The 22941-nt window shown below is 41.1% G+C and overlaps 6 protein-coding genes across 6 annotated transcripts; 3 read left to right on the forward strand and 3 right to left on the reverse strand.

Annotated features, from left to right (window-relative positions):
* Positions 1-90: 90 nt before the first annotated feature.
* BCR41DRAFT_347788 (aspartic peptidase domain-containing protein) lies at positions 91-3301 on the forward strand. Its single transcript, XM_022023161.1, has 5 exons — positions 91-581; positions 803-1375; positions 1990-2201; positions 2322-2863; positions 2964-3301. The coding sequence occupies exons 1-5, from the start codon at positions 496-498 to the stop codon at positions 3183-3185; spliced, it is 1635 nt and encodes a 544-aa protein (XP_021884465.1). The 5' UTR covers positions 91-495; the 3' UTR covers positions 3186-3301.
* A 4204-nt stretch (positions 3302-7505) lies between these two features.
* Positions 7506-8857, forward strand: BCR41DRAFT_393310 (kinase-like domain-containing protein; the record flags this gene model as incomplete). The annotated part of the gene is made up of 2 exons (XM_022028542.1): positions 7506-8460; positions 8583-8857. The coding sequence occupies 2 exons, from the start codon at positions 7506-7508 to the stop codon at positions 8855-8857; spliced, it is 1230 nt and encodes a 409-aa protein (XP_021884466.1).
* A 1735-nt stretch (positions 8858-10592) lies between these two features.
* Positions 10593-15646, reverse strand: BCR41DRAFT_393311 (hypothetical protein; the record flags this gene model as incomplete). The annotated part of the gene is made up of 4 exons (XM_022028543.1): positions 10593-10680; positions 10898-13433; positions 13520-14992; positions 15139-15646. 4 exons carry the CDS (start codon positions 15644-15646, stop codon positions 10593-10595), a joined length of 4605 nt encoding a protein of 1534 aa, XP_021884467.1.
* Positions 15647-16791: 1145 nt separating this feature from the next.
* On the reverse strand, positions 16792-18423 carry BCR41DRAFT_419681 (HIT-like domain-containing protein; the record flags this gene model as incomplete). Its single annotated transcript, XM_022029797.1, has 4 exons — positions 17722-18423; positions 17426-17547; positions 17272-17334; positions 16792-17092 (listed from the first exon to the last, which is right to left on the reverse strand). Exons 1-4 carry the CDS (start codon positions 18367-18369, stop codon positions 16792-16794), a joined length of 1134 nt encoding a protein of 377 aa, XP_021884468.1. The 5' UTR covers positions 18370-18423.
* A 1873-nt stretch (positions 18424-20296) lies between these two features.
* Positions 20297-21223, forward strand: BCR41DRAFT_384285 (hypothetical protein). The gene is made up of 2 exons (XM_022027548.1): positions 20297-20423; positions 20540-21223. Exons 1-2 carry the CDS (start codon positions 20393-20395, stop codon positions 21145-21147), a joined length of 639 nt encoding a protein of 212 aa, XP_021884469.1. The 5' UTR covers positions 20297-20392; the 3' UTR covers positions 21148-21223.
* Positions 21224-21359: 136 nt separating this feature from the next.
* Positions 21360-22803, reverse strand: BCR41DRAFT_419683 (hypothetical protein). Its single transcript, XM_022029798.1, has 3 exons — positions 22668-22803; positions 22456-22509; positions 21360-22326 (listed from the first exon to the last, which is right to left on the reverse strand). The coding sequence occupies exons 1-3, from the start codon at positions 22744-22746 to the stop codon at positions 21485-21487; spliced, it is 975 nt and encodes a 324-aa protein (XP_021884470.1). The 5' UTR covers positions 22747-22803; the 3' UTR covers positions 21360-21484.
* Positions 22804-22941: the final 138 nt, after the last annotated feature.

Below are 22941 nucleotides of genomic sequence, written 5' to 3' on the forward strand. Positions count from 1 at the left end.
ACAACTGGATATGCAAATGTATATTTATCGTTTATGTATTTGATTAAATGTCTGCCCCTGTAATTCTTGTCGTGTGTGTCAGCGTCATTCATTCATTTCTCCAGAGGAAAAAGACAACAAGAACGTTTGCCATCAGCCGTCATCAATCTTTCATCATTCATTCCTCCACGACAACCATCATACACGACCATCATCTCTCTTTCCCTCCTCCTCTCTCTTTCTCCCTCTTTCTCTTATTTCTCTTTCTCTCCCCTCTCTTGGGACTCGCTTCACTCCAAGTGCCTTGGCGGCTCAATTCATCACATCTAAAACACTCCTTCTACTTGATCTCGCCTCTCTCTCTCTCTCTCTCTCTCGCTCCCTCCCTCTCTTCCTCTATTCTTGATCATTTCATTCATTCGTCCGCTCATTCATCAACTCATTTATCAACTCATTAATCTATTCATTTTTTCGTTTATTTGTTCATTTATTCATTTGTTCACTCACCCATTCATCATGAAACGACCCAGTTGTAGCCGGTGCTATTGTTTGCTACTGCTTATGGCATTGATTCCTATAGCTGCTACTGCCAAACTGCACAGGTATAATAAATGATTCTCTCTTTCACACACTCTTGTGTGCGCACTCCCACTTTCTTTCTCTCTTGCACCTGTGCTTGGCTATTATTACTACTATCATTCCTATCAGCATCGCCTATTCCTGTTTTCTTATTCTTTAGATGTGTTTGTGTCATGTCGGTCATTTATTTATTTTTATTTTATCATTCCCGTGTCTGAATTGTGTTATTTGTGTTTATAATTAGAATATCTGTCCAACAGCGCCCCGGGTCAAGTCCGAGGCCTACACGAGAACTGCGCGCCCATCACGAGTCCCGTGTAGCCTTTATGTCCAAATTACACACTCTCAACATTCTTCGTAACAACACTAATAGCCAGGACTCTCTCCTTAATTCTACCACTGCCACTACAACAACAACTTTCACTGCAACAGCAACGACTATCCCTTCTACTTCAGCACCCTCAGAGAAGCGACATGAATTTACAGTCACTAATGTAACACAACTAGACTCTGATGAGAACGATACCATTGATATCGACCCCATCTCCAATCTCGATCGAATTGAACAAGAACTGCAGGAACTTGAGCAGGAACAGAAGAAACATGATGATATTCACAAGCGAGCCTATGTCGGCGTAGCGCCTGTACGAGGGAATTCTCTTGACACACAATGGGTTGCAGCCATGATGATCGGATCTCCTAAACAAGAGTTCTCTGTCGTTTTTGATACAGGCAGCAGCGACCTTTGGGTCTCCTCCACAAGTTGCCAGTCCACTATTTGTACAGCTCTTCGGCGATTTAATCCCACACGATCAAGGTAAATTGTTAACTACTCACGGTTTCTACTGCCACCTTTTTTTTTTTTTTTTTTTTTTGTCTTTTTTTTTCTTTAAAAAAAAAAAAAAAAAAAAAAGCATGCTAGGATTTGGACGAGATAAGAGCAAATGAGGGGTATACGATCTGGCATGCATGGATGAAGAATGCAGGACACGCACAGGAAAACAAAGGAAATCAGGGCTGATTGGGCTAAACTGAACAAATCCATGGAGCAACAAAAAAAAACTTAATCAGCTGATAAGCGCACACCCAATTGCCAATATCGATGTCTTATACTTTTACCCATACTGTTATGCATCTGCACATGCACAAACATATAAAAAAGAGAGATCAAAATACCAGTTGGGCTGTTTTGTGGCGAAAACTCTACTGGATCTGTTTTTGTGAGCGATTATATGTAGAAAATACCTGAACAGACATGGGCGCAATCCGGTTTCTCAAAAAAAAAAAAAAAAAAAAAAAAGCCTAAGCAAAGCGATAGTCTGAACTTCAATTTGACACCATTCATGATTCACGGCTAGCACAAAAATATGAATCCCTGTTGGCTAATATATATCGTTTTTCCTCTTTTCCTGTAACTTAAACCAACAACAGCACATTTCGTCAGGATGGGCGTACATGGTCAATTAACTATGCTGATAGCTCTTGGGTCACAGGCGTATTGGGCGTAGACGACATCACTGTGGCGGGCATCACTGTCACCCATCAGACATTTGGCTTAGCCTCGGTCAATACAGGGTCAACCGCTGCTACAGGCGTCGATGGCATTATGGGCTTAGGTTTTGATACAAACACTGAGATTGGTGGTAGGTCTTATCGCAAAGGGCACACTATTTACGGCGATAAGGGACATAATCGTGTCATGTATCTGCTTCAAGGGAATAGCATTTATTTTTTTTTTTCCTTCTTTATTCTCCTACTTCTAGATGTGAAAACACCGGTGACTAACATGTTAGAGCAAAATCAGATTGATCAGGCCATCGTCTCAGTCTGGCTCAATAAGGCTTCAGATCAGGACGCGAGCTTATCAGATGGAGGCCAGTTCATTTTTGGTGGCGTAGATCACTCTCTTTTCACAGGGGCAATTACCTATGTTCCCGTGACATCCTCCAAAGAATGGCAGATCTCTATTGACCGTTTGTTTATTGGGCGCAAGGAACTGACGCTCTCTAATTCAGCTTCGTCAGCGATTGTCGACACAGGATCGTCCTATATTCTCTTCCCAGACTACCTGGCGACTGCATTCCATCGAGCCATTCCCAACTCTCAATACGATCATAAGCTGGGTTGGTTAATCCCTTGTGCACTTGCAAACTCGAGAACTGTAGGAGACTTAACATTTGTCATTGGTGCACAAAAGTACAGTGTGCCTCTCTCGGACATTGTCATCGTTAAATCCGAATACAATGGATACTGCCTTAGTGCTATTGATTCATGGCAAGAACTACCTGGACATGGGTCTCAATCTGTAAGTTAAAATAGTTAATACACATGTACTGTACCAGAGATTTTTTTTTTTTTTTTTTTTTTCTTTCCTGACATCTTCCACCATTCCCGTTATCCTATAGGGCATCTTACTTGGGGATTTATTCATCAAGAATCAATATGTGGTGTACGATTACGAAAAGAGGCAGATTGGATTTGCAACAAAAGTTCATACGGCACCTGGAGGAATTGGACTCAATGCAAAAGGGACGGCTGGAATGGGTTGGAAAGGCTTGATCGAGAATGGTCGTGCAAGATCCTTGGCCCTTGTTATCTTGACCACACTTGTAGCATCATCATTTTAAAAAAATCTGTGGCATAATCTAATATTTAGCGTATACTATTATCATAAGCATAAATAATAATATTTTAATACAATAATATCGAATTAAATAAATCTGCCCCATGCGTATTGTCAGCTCAATAGATTGGATGAAAGAATAAATTCTCTCTCCTCCCTCATACGGCCTCAGATTTTTTTCAAAAGGTGCCTTCGTACATCATCAGGATCTGTAGAATCAGCCCAGTCAAAGTGAGTGATGATGAACATACAAGCAACGTACGAATTAAAAATAAAAATAAAATAAAATAAAAAGGAGGAAGTGTAGGTAGTAAAAAGATGGATTTGACGAGAACAAGGGAGGAAGAGGGGGGGAACATTATAGAACATTATATGAAATAGTTACTACAAATGTCTTTGACATGCTTTTGACCGCACAGGAGGAACATGGATACGCCCAAACTTTTTAAACACAGGTTTTTAATCAAGACCCATGAAAGAAAAGCGTTCGGGGAGAGACATGCGGCCATCTTTGTTTGCAAAAGGCCCGAGAGGTATATAGTTTGTGGATATTGCATGATCATGCACCGTTTGTTGATGACGATGCCCTCTGTTTTACTGTTTGATCCGCCGCATAGCTTGGAACATGACTATGATGATTCTGGACGATGGACATCGATGTAAAGGATATGAAAGGATTCTACAGGCCAAGCAACTTTTCTTGATTTTATGGACTAAACTTAGACTTTTATTGATATTGTTTGGTGAAGACTCAAGCATTGCATTTACTGAACTTTTTTTTTTTTTTTTTTTTTTTCCTCCGCTGGTGCATGTACTTTTTCTCAAAAGAATACTCGTCAATGGTCAATGGTCAGAGATACATTTTGATAAGCCTACAGAGAAGAGAAGAGACCAACGAGCACCCTTCATTTCTTTGTTGTCCATGCATATGCATACTTGTGCTGCTTCCTTTAGACTTGTGCGATTGGTATAAGAGTGAACTTTATGAGAGAATAAACTTTTCCTGTATCAATACTCTAGCGAGCCTTGCATTCACCTTGTTTATTCCCTAACCAATTCTTCAAGAAGGATTCCCTGACTTTGTTTTATAGGAGTTGGAGATTCAGACGCTCGAATATGGCAGCAATATGTCGTTTGTTTTTTTTTTTTTTTTTTTTTTTTTTTGTTTTACAGCAACCCTTGCATGCAGTTAAAAAATAGACAGTTGTGCATTGTAGGACATTATTAATATGGACGGGATTGAGACTTTTTCGCATTGGAAAAGAAAAAAAAAGGAGCAGAAGAGATGAACCAAAGCAAGGGTCCAATGATCATTGAATCCCTTTTTTTTTAATTCTTCTATCCATCCAAGTCTGAGGATGAGAGTATCATGGACAAGAACCACTCCAAGAATGCTTTATTATTTTTTATGTTTTCGTTGGGTTCGACTCTTAAGAACGTTTTCCCTATCAATGGTTTATAGATATGAGCGAAGTCTATTTCAACCGTTTCCGTTTCGTTCATCCTATATTCTAGTCATTAGCAATATCTAATGATGATATAAAGCGCTATAGACGTCTACTATCACCTCATTCTTCTAGTTCTTCAATGATTTTTTTCTTGCCCATCTCCTCTTTAGTATTGGTCTTTTTATCGGCAGTTGGAGCCAAAGCATCCTCGAATTCAGCACATACGGTTAGTCACCCCACCCTTTGTTCTTTTCCTGTGCTTGCCTATACTTATTCTCTGTATACCCATCTTTTGTGTCCATTTTTTTTTTTTTTTTTTTTTTTTTAGACGAATGGCCACACCCCCTACCCTCTATGCCAAAGCCATAGTCCCTTCATTTCTTTTTTTTAACTGCTTAACTGACACTTACACTCATATATCCTTTTTTATTCAATCCTGTAGTCTCTCAAGAAACTCCAGAGATTATCCTGCCCAGTGTCATAAGATTCTAACGATATATTCCACCGTATATCTGCCAACTATACACGCAACATTGCTTGCGCTACTCATTTTATAATCCACGCGTTTATCTTTGATCATTCTCTTTCAATAACCCCATTTGTCCTATAAATTTTTCCCTTATCCTTTCGGAACTCTTTAACCTCAGCCCTAGTTGATATCGACTTTTACACTCCCTCTTCGAGTCGAATTCAATTCCCTTGTACCACGCTCCCTGGCTTGGCTTAATTCTCCATTTCATTTATTCTCTTTACGCCTATTCTACGATATCCGAATTTGGCAAAATATTTTATTTTCAGGTCATCTTCCCGCGACGCATTTTATTTATTTATTTATTTTTCTCTCCTCTACTCTGTTGACCATCCCTTTGTGTACTCCCTGGTTTTTTTTTTTCCTACTTTCCAGTCACTTAGTATATACAACATCCCCTTTTTCTTTGTACTGTAAAGCTTCTTTTCCGCCCTCATTTTTGCCCGCCTGTTCTTTGTGTGACTTTTTGTCCCAACCAAGAGTATACGAGGCATAACAGTCATTTCCCCGAGGGCAGCATTTCTCTTGGATTATCAGAGTCGCCACCTTCACGAGTAGGGGGGGAGGGAGAAGTGATCATGCTGAATAATTTGGATGCAGATGATGACATTTTGCCTACATGTATAACATTGGTCGGCATGGGGGGTGAAGAGAGATCGATGAGATGTTGTTCCTTGGTGGGACAGAGAAACACACAAACGTAAAACACAGCAAATCATTTGTAATGTGTGTTACATACGGAACAATTTAGGAATTCAGGATTTATCGTTCCATTCTTGAATATCAACGCATACAATCCATCGGCATGACCATTCAGTTCGATCCTTCAGAGAAGACAAGCAGTAACAGAATAACAAAATAACAGAGCAACAGAGCAGTAGGGCAGAATTAAAGTCGTCTTTGCACTTTGGATTGCATAGAGTACACCCTAGGATTTACGGCCGCTGATGTTTCTTTTCTTCCCCCCTATTCTATTGATCAATATCCATATTTTATATCCTTCTTTCATTTTCCCTTTCCTCTCATAAAACAGAAAATGCACCACAAATGGAGTTGTGTGAGTAGGGGGGTGCTGCATACACGCAGTGACAAAAGTGGTCCAAACACCCAACGAACCACATCGTGTTGACAACTTTGTTTCCCTCCTTTGAAGTGTGCTGGTATGAATGTGCATGCAAGTTTTTTTATTTTTTATTTTTTATTTTATATATTCATTTGTATATTTGTATACATGTATGCTACAGCATTCCATGGCTCTGTCTTCTTTGTGTCCTCTGTGCCACATTCACACATCCTTCTCCCTCTTTTTGTTGTCCTGCATGTCTGTGATGCGTTTGTGCGTTGCGTGTGTATTGCATTTATCGGCCATGGCACATTCTCCATTAGATCGGGACAGGCTCTATTCATTCTGAACAGTTTAAAATACTCTTGACCTTGTTAGTTTGCATATGCATAGACCATCCCTTCTTCCCTTTTTCTTTTTTTTTTTTTTTTTTTTTTTTCCTTCGTCTTTCCCTCCCCTTTTCCTATTCAAATAGTGGTCATCACACAAAATACCTGCAACGATGCCTTTTATCCATCTATGGTTCACAATCCATGTGAATTTTTTCAGGGGAAAGAAAGAAAGGTTGACGACGTCTCATTGCTCTATAAAAAGGGCAGGATTTTGTCCATTTTGCTTCTTTTTTTTTTCTTTTCTTTTTCTTCATCACCACCCTCACAGCGAGCCTTCTCTCCGTTTATTTTTTTTATTTTTTATTTTTTATTTTTTATTTTTTTTTGTTTGTTTGTTTCTCGTTCCTTTTAATTGTACCTTTACCTTCATTCTTCTTTCTAATCTTTTCTCGCTAGATGTCATAGACAGCTCTAATCGCCTACTTTTTTATTTATATATTTAATATTAATCTTTAACTAATTATCCTTAATCATTAATCCCTAATTTATATTTTATTATTTCAATTGTTAACTTTTCATCTATTATCCTTTTTAGAATATACCTAGACTTTTTTCTTTTCTAATAACCTGAACTACCCTATTATTTTACTACACTAATTTAATCTTTCTAATAATCTAATCCTCACCTTTACTACCTTATTTTAATTATATTACCACTTAATTTTCCTCTTTTATTTTATTTTATTTTATTTTATTTTATTTTATATTAATTTAATTTATCCATTATCTATTATCTATTATTATTATTATTATTTCTTAATTTACTTGGAGAGAAGGCTACTATCAACTGTGATCCTTTTTTCGCACACATCATCTATTTTTTTCGTCTTACTCATTTTACCTATCCTTGAAACCCCCAATTTTCTAGCCGCTACAATACCCGCTTAAAAAAATGAACGTAATTCTCGATACCACCTTTGACCCTACAGCACAAGGCCCTATCACACCGCCAACAACGCCCGTGATGCACCAACAGAGCCACCAGCTAGAAATGAGTGATGATAGTAAGCTGACAGTCTCAGCTCGCCATCTACAACGTCATCCCCTGGTTCCTGAATTTGCCGCAGCATATACTCTGGGTGATGAACTAGGCTCTGGTGGATTTGGATTTGTAGTTTCAGCGACTCGCAATTCGGACAAGAAAGAAGTTGCCGTCAAGTTTATTTTCCTTGACAAGGTTCCCGCCCATGGTTGGGCCAAGGATCCGGAATTAGGTGTGGTCCCCATGGAGATCTATGCACTAAGGAATGTGAGCCATCCCAATATCATCGGTTACTTGGGATCCTATCAGGATTCAAAGTACTTTTACTTGGTCATGGAGTTGCATGGCACCCCTTGGTCAGCCAGCAATCCTCTTCTCAACAAAAACAATGATAACAATGGCTCAAGTATGATGGAGGCAATAGCCAAGGCTACCATGAACCAACGCAATGCTGCTGCCGCCGCTGCAGCAGCAGCAGAGAATGGTAGTGGATCGGCTTCGACAACTAGCTCAGGACTGTCCTCCTTCCCAACATCGACCTCCAGCAGCTCTTCGAGTCTGAATCAGTTGGCAGAGAGTGAGGAACCACCCAAGGCTGCTTTGTTGGTTCGCAGGACATCATGCGATCTGTTTGAGTGCATTGAGCACCACTCCAAGTTCTCAGAATCTCAGGCAAGGATGATCTTTAAGCAGATTGTGGATTGTGTCTATTACTTGAACTCACGTGGCATCTGCCACAGAGATATCAAGGACGAGAACATCGTAATCGACAATGACTTTGTAGTCAAATTGATTGACTTTGGATCTGCTGTCATCATCCCACCCCAAGGCAAGGTTTTTGATCGGTTTTACGGCACCATCAACTGTAAGTGAAACTTTTTTTTTTTTTTTTTTTTTGTTTGTTTGTTTGTTTGTTTCTTTTTCCTATCCGCTGCATAGCGTTAGATATCCTCTGAACGATATTCTTTTTTTCTTTTTTTCTTATAGATGCATCACCTGAAATCCTCAAGGGTGAAAAGTATCGGGCCGAGTCGGCCGAAATCTGGTCAATGGGCATTTTGCTATACACGATCCTTTATGGCGAAGTTCCCTTCAATGACCCGGTGCAGGCCATTTCAGGGCCATACATCACTCCAAGAGTCCAGTCCTCGGAGGAGTGTTTACACCTGTTGAACTGGATGTTGGCCAAGACACCCGAACGACGTGCCACGATTACGGACGTTGTTAATCATCCATGGATTAAGAACTTCAGTATGCTCTAGGGAATTTTTCCTTAGAAAAAACCGTCCTTTTTCACCATAGTTTCGCCTTGTATACATTAGACATCATTAGACGGGACATCCCAAAAGCTACTTTGTATTTAGTTCTTTTTTTTATATTTATTTATCTATCTATCTATCTATTTTTTTTTTTTTTTTTTTTACGTCTTTGTAACTATAATCCTATCCCTAATCCTATTCTTCTTTAATACTCCTTGATCATAATGTATTCTTTATTTCTGTTTATTCACAATTAATAAAGAAAAAACGAATAGAAAGAACAATCATATCAATTGGATCTGTAGGTGTTATTTTTTTATATATTATTGTTGTTATGCATGTATGCATAGACCATCTTTGCTTTGTTGAGAAGGAGCATGATGTTTATTTGACCCTGCCTTGTAGACTTTGTTGTATCGCATGTATTGCAGCCTTTTTTTTTTTTTTTTTTTTATATTCCTTTCCTTCTGCTGATATGAATGCATATTCGTCTGTGTAGCAACTTTGTATTTTTTTGGATGTACACCTTCGCCCAACCCCAACCCCACTTTCTTGTATATACATGCACATGTGCAACAATGTTCATGCATCGTACAGTAACTATTTTTTTTTTTTTTTTTTTTTAATCTGCAAAATGTGTGGGTGACGCAGCGCATTGCTTGTAACTTTTATCTTCAAATAGCACAATCCCGTCAATTTTTTTGTATATTTTGGCAATGACATAGTCAAGCATACCATTCTTTGAGATAACGTGAAAATGTTCTTCGGCAGACAAAAGGGGTAAAAAAAAAAAAAAAAAGTTGCATGAAAGGATCGAGAATCTCTCTCTCTCTCTCTCCTTTGTGGTTTTTATTATTTTATTTATTTATTTATTTTTTCTCCCGTTACCCTTTTATTGCCGAAGAAGAAAGAAGAAGAAGAAGAAGATCAAAATAAAATAAAGTAAAATAAAATAATAATAATTATAATAATTATAATAATAATAATATATAATGATAATAAAAAAAAAAGAGTGCCTTTCCTTATGCCTTTTGCATGATTTTTTTCTTTATTTTTATTTTTATTTAACAATGCATTTGTATCTGTAAACTGTCGTACACGAGCACGATCTTCCTCTTTTTCTTCTTTTTCAAGACTGAACTTGGGTTTAGTAAAAAAGAAACCTCAAATGTGGAGAGACATGTGCGTGCGTGCGTGCACTGCTCTTATTGTTATTGTCGGCCTTCTTTTATGTAAACATCTAGAAAAAAAAAAAAAAATTAGACGGTGGAAGAAAGTCAAAGTCGGCTCCACATTCTTTACTCTTTACCCTCATTACGTCTATTGAACCCATTGTATAATCACATCAGTATCCTTTTAATTTATTTTTTTTATTTTTTTTATTTTATTATTATTATTATTTTTTATTAGCATTGGCGTGTTCATTTCCAAACCAAGCTTTTTTTCTGCAAGGAGGCTTTCAGAAAGTTGCTGTTTTTACAGTTCAACATGAAAATGATGTCATAGCAGCAGGAAGCTGCCGAGTATTTATAGTAACTGGACAATCCACCGAGTAAGCTTGGGCGTATGCTTCATTCTCTATTACGAGAGGGTGGTTTCGCATCATAAGATGTGATGCTTTCCCACGTGTCCTTGAGGCCTTCTATTTAGCTTGTGGCTGACTATGCTTAACTTCCAAATATCCTATCCCCTCCCCCCCTGAGAGCCATAGCATATATCAGAGTAAGTAAAAACCAATTCAGTCTCGATGAAAGGTGCAGAACTTTTGATAGGATACATCCTGATTTTGATCAACGAGCAGATGAGTTTGTGGATAGGCCTTGTACCTAGATAGTAATAATCATAATAGTAATAGTAAAGGCAATTTACCCATGAAAATATCAAAAGACATATACACACAATGTTATTGTAAATGCAACTGCGTCTTGGCTGTTTTGGGTGATACTTTATTTTTTCATTAATTTCATAACTACATCATTTATCGTCTCCAATGCCATGGACTGAACTAGGATGGACATACAATGACTCGGACATTACGCTTACTCTTCGTGAGCAATCCTCCAGGCTTGCCACTGCTCCAATACCTTCCAGATATCCATATCTCGCTCTGCACGTGCATTCTCCCCTAAATACCTCCCTTTTACCGGAACGTTATCTTCACTGCCTTCACCGTAGATGCCGCCTATGTGATGATAATCACCAGATTCAGTCCCGCTACCGCCACTACCACCGCTGCTGTTGATCCCATCACTTAGGTTTTCATGTTTGGATTCTTGTTTATGACTAGTACTATTCTCATTCTCGAGATGAGTATATGGGTGATCCATATGGCAAATATCATCATTCATCATGGCTTTAAAGAAAAGCCGCTTCCGGACCTCCTCTTGGCGCTGCCGTCGTACTCGCTTTTCATTCTGCGGTTTCAGATGCGAGTGTTGCTGCTGCAAGCTCTCTGAGGCCTGTGCTGTTTGCGATGACTGTTGCTGCTGGATATGTGCCCTGATTCGGGACAGTGACCAAGGGGGTGGAGAGGAAGGCGGTTGTTGAGGGGAAACAGATCGCAGGCGGGATTGCTGGATTGAAACATTGCCGCTATGATTGTAAGCGTCGGACAGTTGCTGCTGACGGTGGCAGTCTTTACTTCCAAGGCTCCAGTCATATCTCCGCTGTGCACTTTGCTTTTTACATGACCTGTCATCAAAGAATGTAGGCGAAGGTAGTGATGGCATCGAGGAGACCATAGTTGTACTGTCGCTACCAGTATTGGCACCGCTACCGTATGAGGGCATTGTATGTAGTGTCTCGACCGTACTCGTCTCTTTGGGCATAGAACTCGATCCGATACTAGAGCTGGGCATGGTCAGGGTAGTTACTGCCGTCGTTGCCATTGGTGTTGTTAACGTCATTGTAGCCAAGGAGACCGGAGATGAGGTTGGCTTTTTATACCCTAGCTTCCCAAATAACTTCTCGTGGATACTTCGCTTCCTTCGAACGATCACAGGTGTGGTTTCTTGCACTGAGGCCGTAGAGGCACAAGAAGATATGTCTCTAGATAATGGCAACGATGAGGCAGCCAAAGACGTAATGGGGTCCCAGGCCATGGGGCTCTGCAGCATTTGGTCCTGAACACCAGCGCTGCGCGAGAACGAAGAAGCAATGCTTGCGATGGTACTTGGCTTACATTCATTGTTGTTATTGTGGCTATGGTTATCGTAATAGTTATTGCTGTCGTCGATGATGATGTCCTGAAAGCCATTCCGAGGTATCAAAAAATGGTCCTGGCTCTTGCTGTGCTTATGCCTATACTGGGTGCTCGCCCTATCGGACGCCGTCGGCCTTGGGACTGTAATAGGCATTGAAACAGACACTCTGCCCACTTCTGGAGGCATAGCGGCGAATGTAAAGCCCGGGACCGATGGCCCTGCTCTAAAGTCGTCCCCTAGGTTGCTAGCCTTACGTTTCAGAGGCTGCTGTGAATTAACGTCCCGCAATAAACGGGAAGATTTCCTCGCCAGCTGGCATTCAACTGGGTTTGACCCTGACATCAATCCCATTCCTGCTGCCGCCGGTGAGGGGGAGGGAGGGTTAAAATTAGAGGGTTCATCAGAAGTAAGTGGGTCCATAACTGTGCCACTGATGATATCTGGGGTCTGTGCGAAAGGCATTATAATAGATGGTGTGGCGACCATGGGTAGAGTAGCAGACATTTTCGAGTTTGCATCATTTTCATCCACAGCTGCATTCAGGTTAAAGAGAGAGGACCGACGACCACTGTATTCCTTAGGGCTAGGCAATGATATGAAAGAGTCCAATAAGATGTTCTTTGCGATCTGGTCTGTCGTACTGATCGTATAGGGAGGAGCCAACGGTTGCCCAGGAATGTCCGCGTTATATTGCTTAGTATTATTTGGAAGTTTCGGTGATTCAGCCCGGGGCGGTATCGATATAGTGTCCTCAGACTGCATCTTGTCCTTCGATTGCAAAGAAGATCTCCAGAAGGGCAGGGACGTAGCCGTAGTTATAGCTGAGGCTGCTGCTCGCTCTGTCCGACCATCTCCATTCCGGGTCAATGATAATGTCGTCAATGCCTTCCACGCAGATGTCAAACCAACATTGGAGCGAAGAGCCTTTTGTGCAATAACAGGACGCCTTGCTACTGCTGATGCATTTGTATGACCAAATGGCCCAGTGATGGAGCCCTTAGACTCTAAGCTCTGTCGGGCTTGCTTCCGGCTCCTGTACTGCCAATATGATGATTTATAATTGTATTCTGTACCGTCTGCCTGAACATCAGTTGTATAGCCCTTTACCTGCAATGGAACAGGCTCCGCGTGGTGTTGATATGGACCATTATTCTTCAAAGTGTGGGGAACAATGCCCTTAGTAGACCACGAACAATGTTGTTGAGGACTTGAATGTATGTCGAAAGGATGACATGGTTGCTGCTCCGTATCGTTGCCACTAAGCGTAATACCAGGCACGCTTAAAATGGCTGACACTAGGTGTGGCACGCTTCTTGTGGGCAGCGGTGACTTGAGACCGGCCCTCCGTTCTTGGTCATCGGTTCCGATTTCCCTTTCTACAACGAGAAAAAAAAAACCAAACACATTAACTTTTCTACAATGATATGAAATACAGCGCGATTAATTGTGTTGCATGGTATACCTGGTTCGAGCTGCCGCTGCATACAATGGCTTGGCACCACAGCTGAAACGCACTCTTTACTATGGGTATCATGTGATTGTGTTTGCAGCTCCTCCTTCAAGCCCTCAACTAGGTTGCACTCAAATCCCTTATCTGTCGACTTGGCAACAAAGACCTTGCCTGTCGAACCTCTAAGTTCAGGTGTCAAGGTAGTGAAGCTTTCCGAACGCAGCCGCTTGACGTTAGTACCCCTAATAAGCTTGGTCCTCCAAGGAGGCAACGAAAGCGATGGAGTGCCGTTTGGATTCATAGTGCCTATATCTCCGAGCGATTCCTTTCCTTGCCCTACGTTAACCGGCATAGATAAGGTCTCATGCGAGACTATATCAGGAAGTGTGCCAGCAGAAGGCTTTAATTCGCCTTGATCGAAGCTTTCGTAGGCTGAAAGCAGGTTATTCAGCGCAATGGATGCATCTAACTTAGACTCACTCTCGCACCCGACCGCCGCATCTGCTTTGCGAAGGTCATGAACATGTCCACAAACATTAGGATTGGGATTAACTTCTCCAGTGGGCACAAGACCAGAGATGCTCAAATTAGCATTAGAAGACCTGTGTTTGGGTCGGCCGTTACTGCTACTGACGTTAGTAGTATGGTTTCCACGGTCCAAGGGGTTTGCAATGTCGATAATGTCCTTGGATCCTATGCGCCGTAAAAAAACATGGACCGCCAGCTTTTCAACCAGCACGCTCCTTGTAGCAGACTGTGCATCTTTCAATTCAGCCTCGAACCGCTCACTAAGGCATTCGTCGTCGTCCCGTTGTGGCCTTGGCAAGGTCGACTTGACTTGAGAGTCAAGCTGTTCTATTTTAGACGAGGGCGGTGTTATTGACGGCGATGGCGCTAATGATGGCAGAGAGAGGAGTGCCGAAGTGTCAATCCATGCTTTGGAGACCTTCAATATCAAGAACATGATGGTTTGGCTATCTTTGGATGGTAGCTGGTCAAGAAGTTGCTGAATGGATTGCCCTTGGCCATAGGATTGTTTAAAGTACTCAGTCAAGACACTGCCCGGCGCCCATTCATCAGGCGCTCTGGAAATAATCAAAGCCAGTACATCTAGCAATGTCTCCATTGAAAACGCATTTTTCGTTGTATCCTTTTTATCACGATTAACATAAGGGCGCTTATTGCGATCACATGAGAGATAGGTGTGCTCCATGCGTGTTGTTTGTGGATGTGGGTTAGATCTGGCGCGGGTGCATTTCCGAGGCAATTCTAGGCTTTCGGAGTGGGACTGAGGGGGCATGACATGGCCTTGATCATAATTGGCACGGAGCTCTTTCTCGGAGGATAAAGGAAGAGAAGCAGCAGCCTGTGATCGTGAGCGGGGACGAGACCGTGGTGCCGCACGCCATCGAGTGACCTTGGGGTGCCTGGCAGGTATATCGTACGGCTCGCAAAGGGAGGTATCCTTTCGCGCTGATGATAGGTCTAAAGGGAGGCGATATAATCTAACCGTCTCTCCTATTTAATCGATATTTAAAGAAGTTAACAACGTGTCAATCCTAAGTAATTGAATCGACGAAATCCATCGCCTCTAGAAAAATCTATATCAAAAGAAAAAAAAGAAGGCATACTTTGCCAGCGATGTATGTGCTCGAAGCAGACCTCCATGCATTTTTCAAACTGCGTCAAAGTCAGACAACCATTTTTTGCAGGCAAAGGCGCAGATTGATCTCCACTACCATGTGTTGTTACACATGATGGAAGACTTGCTTCCATTGTGAGGCTCAATGTAGAAGGGATTTGTGGAGGATGTATGGGTGGTATGAATAGTGTAGGCGCGGATGTGGCTAAAGAGGTGATTAGATCTGTTGGCGACCGCATTGCGCTCACTGGCGATTGGGGGGGCTTGCATTGACAAGGGGTATAGTCAGGACATCGAGCTTCCAGCATATAGCTCCGTATATAGGCGAGCGATTTACAGAGCCGAAGCTTTTCTGCACTGCTGGGCGTGGTCTTGCTTTCCAGGATCTTCCCTTGTCTATTACAGATTGCATCCACAGACAGACTACGGCGGCGCCCTGTAAAATATGCCTTTGTCGCAACACCTTCTGAGGCTATACTACATTGTGCTGGCGACATTGTTGCTCCTACGTTGTACTGTGCCCTTGGATATGGCGTGGATGCGCTAGAAGAGTGCTGATGTAAAAAATGAGACGAAAGGATCAAAAGAATAGTGGTGCTTTGCTGCTGAATGAACTAGTGCCTGATATTTGGCTCAGCTATAGTATAACAAAGGTACATACAGAAGCGGGGGATATGTATACAAGAAAGCAAGAAGGACTGAGCAAAAAAAAAAGAATACAGGAAACTAAGGGCTATATAGGACTATAGTAAAAGTCCAAAATCGAGGAAGAACAGAAATGTACAGAGAAGCAAAAAAAAAAAAAAAAAAAAAAAAAAAATGCAAAGGACTGTTGTCGCATCCACATCGGATTAGCATATGCATGTGCTTAACAACAAGACGGATGTTCCCTTAAACGCATGTTTATATAACAATTGCAGTCGTATGTGATGGCTCTCATCATAATTTGTTCTTTTAATACAACTTTAATAGGCGGTGCGGTGAGGATCATTCAGCTTTACATGCAATATATAACGATCCGATACGTTGCGATACAACGAAAAGAATGTAATCATCCAAACAATAAGCAGGCCAGACCATTGCGCGTGGCTACAAGGGAAGAGTCAGAACAACCTCCTCACCCACTACCAAAATGAACTGTTTGTGAACACAGTGGTTACACAACTGCCTTGCCTTGCCCATGATGCAAAATGGCTTCGTTGAGCTGCCTGCTATGTGGACTTTTTTTTTTTTTTTTTTTTTTTTTTTTTTTGCTTTGTTTAAGGATTTCATTCGTGCCCTTGTCTTTTAAGGCCGACATTGCATATCTCTCTAAAAGCTAGCCACCCATGTACTTGGGGTAGTTGTCTTTTGTTTCAAGCACTTTACTCGCCACACCCACAAACATGGACACACATGCCCACTTAAAACAAGAATATGTATTCAGGCGCAAGAGGCTTGGACGCAAATGTCCGTGGCTAGACAGACAGTCTTTAATATCAACCTGCTAATGGTGCTGTGCTCCATTTCAGTGTTTATTTTACACTGCAACTTATATCATGGTATATGGCGCCGTGGTATATATTATCAAATTTCACATTCTTTTCCGCCTCTGTTCTTTTTTTTTTTTTTTTTTTTTTTTTTTCATCCTCTCGGTTTGTTTTTAGGCTGATTGACAGTTGGCTAAGAGCATTTGTTGTTGTAAATGTTCCCCTAAATGCTTCTTCAACTCGTACATATTCGCTGGGTAAGTCTCGCATTGGTTACACTTGAGTGGAGCTAGATTTTTCTTCTTGTACTGAAGGACCTCATGCCTTGCGAGCTGAAAGGACCTGCGTTTTTCAAGGAATCTGAGCATGTCTTCTGGATGGATAAAATACTCTGTCGTGAACGAATTGAAGTGCCAAGGAGTCCTCATGGATGCACCACAAAAGTCTGTGGAGATGACATGAAGATGAATTTGGCTATCAAGAAATAGAGTGTGTATTTATGCTTTCATAAGAACAAGATCCTGCAAATCTTAAAATCACAGAGCATAGCCCGCTTGGCGAAGACATGAAATAATGCATAAATTTCAAAGAAATACACCCCGCGTGATATAATTTCATGAATAAACATTGGTCTACCCTTTGGACCCACGTACAGCATACTTGGGAAAGTGTGGAAACCCATGGTAAACGAGAGATGCGGGAAATCAGTCTTCAGCCTGTCATAATGGGTATTGGGACATTGTATAAAGGAAAAGTAAATAACCATGTGATACATACAGTGAAAAGTTCAAAATGTAGACAGCTTACCTCTGAATGAGCCATTCACCTCGCTCTTTCAAACCTTTAACAGTGGCGATTCCCTCCTCTCCTGAAAGATTGTACAACTTTTCAATTTGTACGCGAGGCATTACAAGAAGATGGACAGTCGACTTTTTTTAGGTTACATGGTGCCACAGATGGGCCCAAACAGTCAAGGAGAAATAAAGTGTTTATTGAGCACGGTTAGCAAAAAAAGAAGCATGGGACACACAAGAGGTGCTTTGCCTGATATTCACCCATTTCAAGCAGAATACCAAATATTTCATTCTTTTGTGTTCTCCTACCTTTGGAAATCGGTCTTTGATGATGAAATGCTTCTCGTCGTGCCAATATCGCACATCCTCTGGAATGGCATCAATGTCTTTTACATAAGGTAGAAAGACTGATTTCCGGTCATGGCGCTCTTTCGACTGAGGTGAGGGGTAAAAAGGCTTGTATTGCTTGAAATCGGGGTTTTTGTTGCTCATGTAATGGTAGAAGTGATGGACCGCCTGCTGCGACGATTGGTATTGCTGCTGCCGGCCCTGACGGCCGTTGCGCTTTACATAGTCCTGACCTGGGAAGACACAGTTGGCGTCCTTGTCAAAGTTTGGATTCACAAACGTTCTACCGCTTCGATTCTTGCTTTTTTCGGCCGAAGAGGTACTATTACCAGTGACATTTTCAGGGACAGCGGAATACAGTCCCGAGTACGAGATGGAAGAATCTTTTGTTTGGGTCGCAAAAACCTTTTTAGATGGAATATGTTGGGCATTTGACGGGGCTGTAAACTTGCCTGTTTTTGTTATTGTTACTGTTGTTAGTGGCGAAGTTGCTAATGATGGTGATGCTATTGTTGTCAGGAGGGGTTGACGTCCAGCGAAATAGCATCGAAACAAATGAGATATAAGCATAAGCGCATCGCGGATAGTTAGAAGCAGTGGCATTGTCATGGAAAAGATAGGGCTGTAAGTTGGGGAAGGAATTTTCTCTGCTGTCGAGATAATGAGAGTTTGAAGAAGAAGGAAAAAAGGAAAGGACAGGCTAATTAAGCACTTTTAATAAGTTATGTCTTGTCATGTCCTATAAATGTAGCAAGATTGTCATGGCGAAGCATTGTCGCTCTTTATCCCTAATTTTGAGGCGAGGGCAATGTTAAACAGTAAACAAGATATATTTATATTAGTTATACATGTGCTATTAAGGTCGTGAGAGGAGCACAGCAGTTGCGAATGTTTTAATGAAACAGGAGATGCTGTAAGTAGAATATCGTGCATCTTGGTACTGTACTCTTTCTAGTTGATATCTGTAGAGGGGAGTGCTTGCAAAAAGTCGCGTACCAGACGCGTGTACTTAATCAGGAACGGCGATCTTAGTGAGACTGTCGGACTCTGTTTAAGTACACACGAAGCGGACGAGAAAACAACGAATCAGATGACACCCAGACAATGGAGACAAAGTTGCGATTCGTTTATAAAATGCCGCACAAAAACGCCTCTATTTAATCTCTCCTTTTCTCACTTTTTTTTTATCCATCAACACTCTCTTTCACCAACTCCCTCGACTTCCTACTTTAATTAATATCATGAACCCTTGCGGAAACAACAATTGCACTTGTGGCTCTTCATGCGGTAAGTCTTTCTCGATTACTCATTCGTCTCATGTTGCAATTTGGAATCTCGCTCATTGTCGTCTCAGGGTCATTTCTTTTTTTTTTTTTTTTTTTTTTTTTTTTCTTTTTTCTTTTTATTCTTTCCAGTGAAATCTAACAACTTTACTTTAATGATATTAGGCTGCGGCTCTGGATGCCAGTGCGGCAAGGCTGCTGCTGCTGACAAAGCTTCCTGCAACTGCAAGTCTGGCGGTGCTTGCGCTTGCGGTGGTTCCTGCGCTTGCGCTTCCAAGTCCTCGGGATGCGGCTGCTCCTCTGGGTAATAATCTTTCCTGATGTCTGTCTTCTCGTCTCTCTTTTTTTTTTTTTTTTTTTTTTTTTATTACCTTAAAAGGGTTTATGATACTGTTTTCCATGGTATTATCAATTCGCGTTCGAGGGGGATCAATTGGATTTGTATACTTGATCCCTTTTATGCTGATCCTCATGATCTGGCTCCTATAAACTCGAAGGCATATTTAATTCCATGCGAGGCTTTTTTCTTTTTTTTTCGTTTTTCGGGATTGTTTTTTGTACACAAAAGCATGCATGTCATGTACCATTTGATTAGGTTACACTGCTCCTTTTCTTTTTGATTCCATGATTCCGTTGCCTTTCCGTTTATATATTCTTCATTCTAATACTTCTTTTCCCCTTTCCTTATTTAGTGCCACCTGCTCCTGCGCTGAGGGTACTTGCCAATGCAAGTAAGGTCTTTTGGTGTTAACATAAACGCATGAAAAGGACTGGGCCTCGTCTATTTGTATATTTTCCACATTCAAGAGCTGTAAACCATGCGGAAGGACTCTCCCTCGGATTGTTAGATTGAATAAAAAGATGTTCATTTTTATCACACCAATCTTCGAGATAATGTCATGTACATGTACTTATTTATCTGTAAAAACAAGATCTATTGTGGAGAAGAAGATCAATTGAGCTCTCAGATTACAGTCGTCATCTGACGTGTTTTTTTAAACAGTAGCGTAAGATCAAGCAAACAATGATCTACATGAACATGTGCACTCTCCTATTGAGCTCTGGATTATTATTATTATTATTATTATTTTGACCAAATGTTGGTTACTTCCATAACCCCCAGAAAAATGGATAATAAAATGTGTGCGATCGGATCGCCATAAAAAAATCGACAGACTTTCAGCGTGTGGAATCAGAGTAGAGTGGCTTGCTAAGCTTGCCTTTTAAAGATCTCTTATTCGTTTTCAATTGATCTCCCTCTTCATTCTTCATTCTTCATTCTTCATTCTTCATTCTTCATTTACTAAGTTCATCGAAAGCACTCGTCTCTGACTACTTTGAATATAACCATGACAGGCTTCAAATACGGATATGCCATGAGTATGTGAAGCACCAATAATATCTTTTTTTATATATATCTATTACAAAAAATTAAAAAACAATCACTGGATTGCAATTAATTTCTAATTTCTTTTTATCCTTGACTTATAAAAAAGATGATGTTCCTGGCGATAAGAGAGTTATTACTCCACCCATGCTGGGTGATAAGATCTCACTGTCACTTGGCCACACTTCAACTTTTGTCTTTCTTGGCACCAAAGCCGAAATTCTTGAATGGTTCAGAACAGTCGGTCCCACTAAAACTGTACACGTAGTCTTATTCTATGACCGACCTGAGGGAGATCCACTTAGTCCAAAAGTCGACATTGTCTTTGACCTCTTCCCTTATCCTAACCCTGATTTGACCTGGCTTCAGTATTATCAATCCTTTTATCGCTCGGATCCGACTCTAGAAATGTATAGGTTGGAGATCCGTCCTGAACAGCCCAAGTACGATGTAGAAGTCGAGCCGCTCTATAGGATGTATGCCAAGAATGGCGTTAACTTGGGTGCAATGGCCTCTGCCTTGGAGAAGAAGTGGTCGCAACCACCCGCTAGGAATTACTTGGAAATGGTCAAGGAAGTCTTTATGGAGAGAGAGGATATGGATGACTATGCTCAGGAAGTAGCAGGTGAGACTAAGCGCAGGGACGAAGCGGGTCAAGAAGTTGATCTTGAGGACATTGTTGTTAGTGTACCTGTGGAAGCCAATGCATCCAAGTAAACTTTGTCCTAACTTTTCCGACCCAATATCCATATCGATAATACTTTGCATCCTTTTGTATATAATAAAACACGACATTTTCTTCAACTGTATGATTGTGAGGAATGTTTTTGTTGAAACATGGGCAAAGCAAATGGACTTGGAATGCCTGAAATAAGCCGTCACCCGATGCTTTTTTTTTTTTTTTTTTTTTTTTTTTTTTAGAAAAAATGCCTCCGTTTGTCTATGCTAAAATCTAATGGAATATATTCGTTCTCAACTTTGACTTTACGTTACTCTTTGCCTACCCCACGCTTTGAAAACCTATGAAATGTATTATATATAAAACGCCTAATCTCTACAGACCCTTCTTCCATTGAGTAATATGTTTTTCAAGCTCCTTGATCTTTTCAACAGCATCGCCTTTTGCTTTATATGCTTCATTCAGCCGTTCAGCTGCTGCAACAAGCTCAGCTGCTCGTTTACGTGTCAATGGCGTTTCACGTTCTCCATCAATCAATAAATACTCATCCATAGTAACGCTGGCTCTTCTGAGACCCTCTTCACCACCATACATTAATGAACCTCTGACTAGGTTAGCATAGACGGAGGCATCATCAGCGGCCAAGTTATAGTAGGGGATCAATGCCATGACCTTGAAGGCTCCATCCAACTTTTCAAGCCCCTCATCCGACCCTTGCCCTGCAACATCAACATCTTTGATGAACGAACGGATAACACGGCGCATAGTAGCCTGCCCGGGATTGAGTCCATAGGTTTCCCTATCACCTAACAACTCAATAGCAGTTTCTGGTGATCCGGCTTTGCAGATTGCATGGATCAATTTGTTGGTGACAAAAATCGAGATAGGAAGTTTGCGCTGACGCCACTGCTTTACCAATGGTGGTAAAGACTGTGCTTGCTCCAACGAAGAAACAGATCGTGTCAAATGGAAAAGAGAAGTATGACGAGGTAACTCATGGTGTGGCGTTGTGATCGTAGTGTGGTCAAGAATCTTATTATAAAGCTCTTCAAAATGTACTGAGTCTGATCCAGAAATTTCAGCATTCTCTGATTTATCAAGCGATTCGCCGCGCTCCAATGCTTCCATCTCTCGTTTTTCTCTTTCCAATTCCTGTAATTCAGCTTCGAGCTCTTCGTCGTCTTCATCCAAAATGGCGTGTTTCTTCCCTTTGTAGGCTAATTTGATGCATAAAGGGGATTGGAAATTTTGAGCGGGCAAGCAAAGTAAGGTGAACAGTCAGGTCAACTAAGAACAAAAAAAAGAAAAAGATAAAGAGTAAAGAATCTACAGCTCGAAACACATACCGATCTCCGATGGGCGGAAAGCATGATATTTACGAGCAACCATGGCAGCAGGAACTAAGAGATTGAAGAGAAACTAAATGTCAGAATCTTTGATATACCTTCTCATCCATTGGTAACTCTAGCGGTTTCATATCCTTTTGAATAAAAATCCTCAGGAGACCTTGCTTGTTGGTGGCAAACAATAAATCTTTCCTAAGATGTAATCCATTTACCTTGACGAGATATAAGCAAGGATGAAGGTTTTGAAATGCGAGCTGCTGCTCGAGCTAGGGAGCGAATATATGTCGCCATTTTGAAGTTGAGGTGTCGAAGTGAGTTGTGGTAATGAATGCACTCCTTCGGAATCTGATCAACCAGATCAAAAAAAAATATGGAATTGGATATGCAGGTCAAGATTCATAAGGCTGCTAGTAAATACGATAAAAAATACCTTCTCATCACCAAGTCGATTTCTTAATGTCTTGTTGTCGAACTATTTTCTCTTTC

This window comes from Lobosporangium transversale (genome assembly GCF_002105155.1).
Source record: "Lobosporangium transversale strain NRRL 3116 chromosome Unknown BCR41scaffold_6, whole genome shotgun sequence".
Taxonomy (NCBI): Eukaryota; Fungi; Mortierellomycota; class Mortierellomycetes; order Mortierellales; family Mortierellaceae; genus Lobosporangium; species Lobosporangium transversale.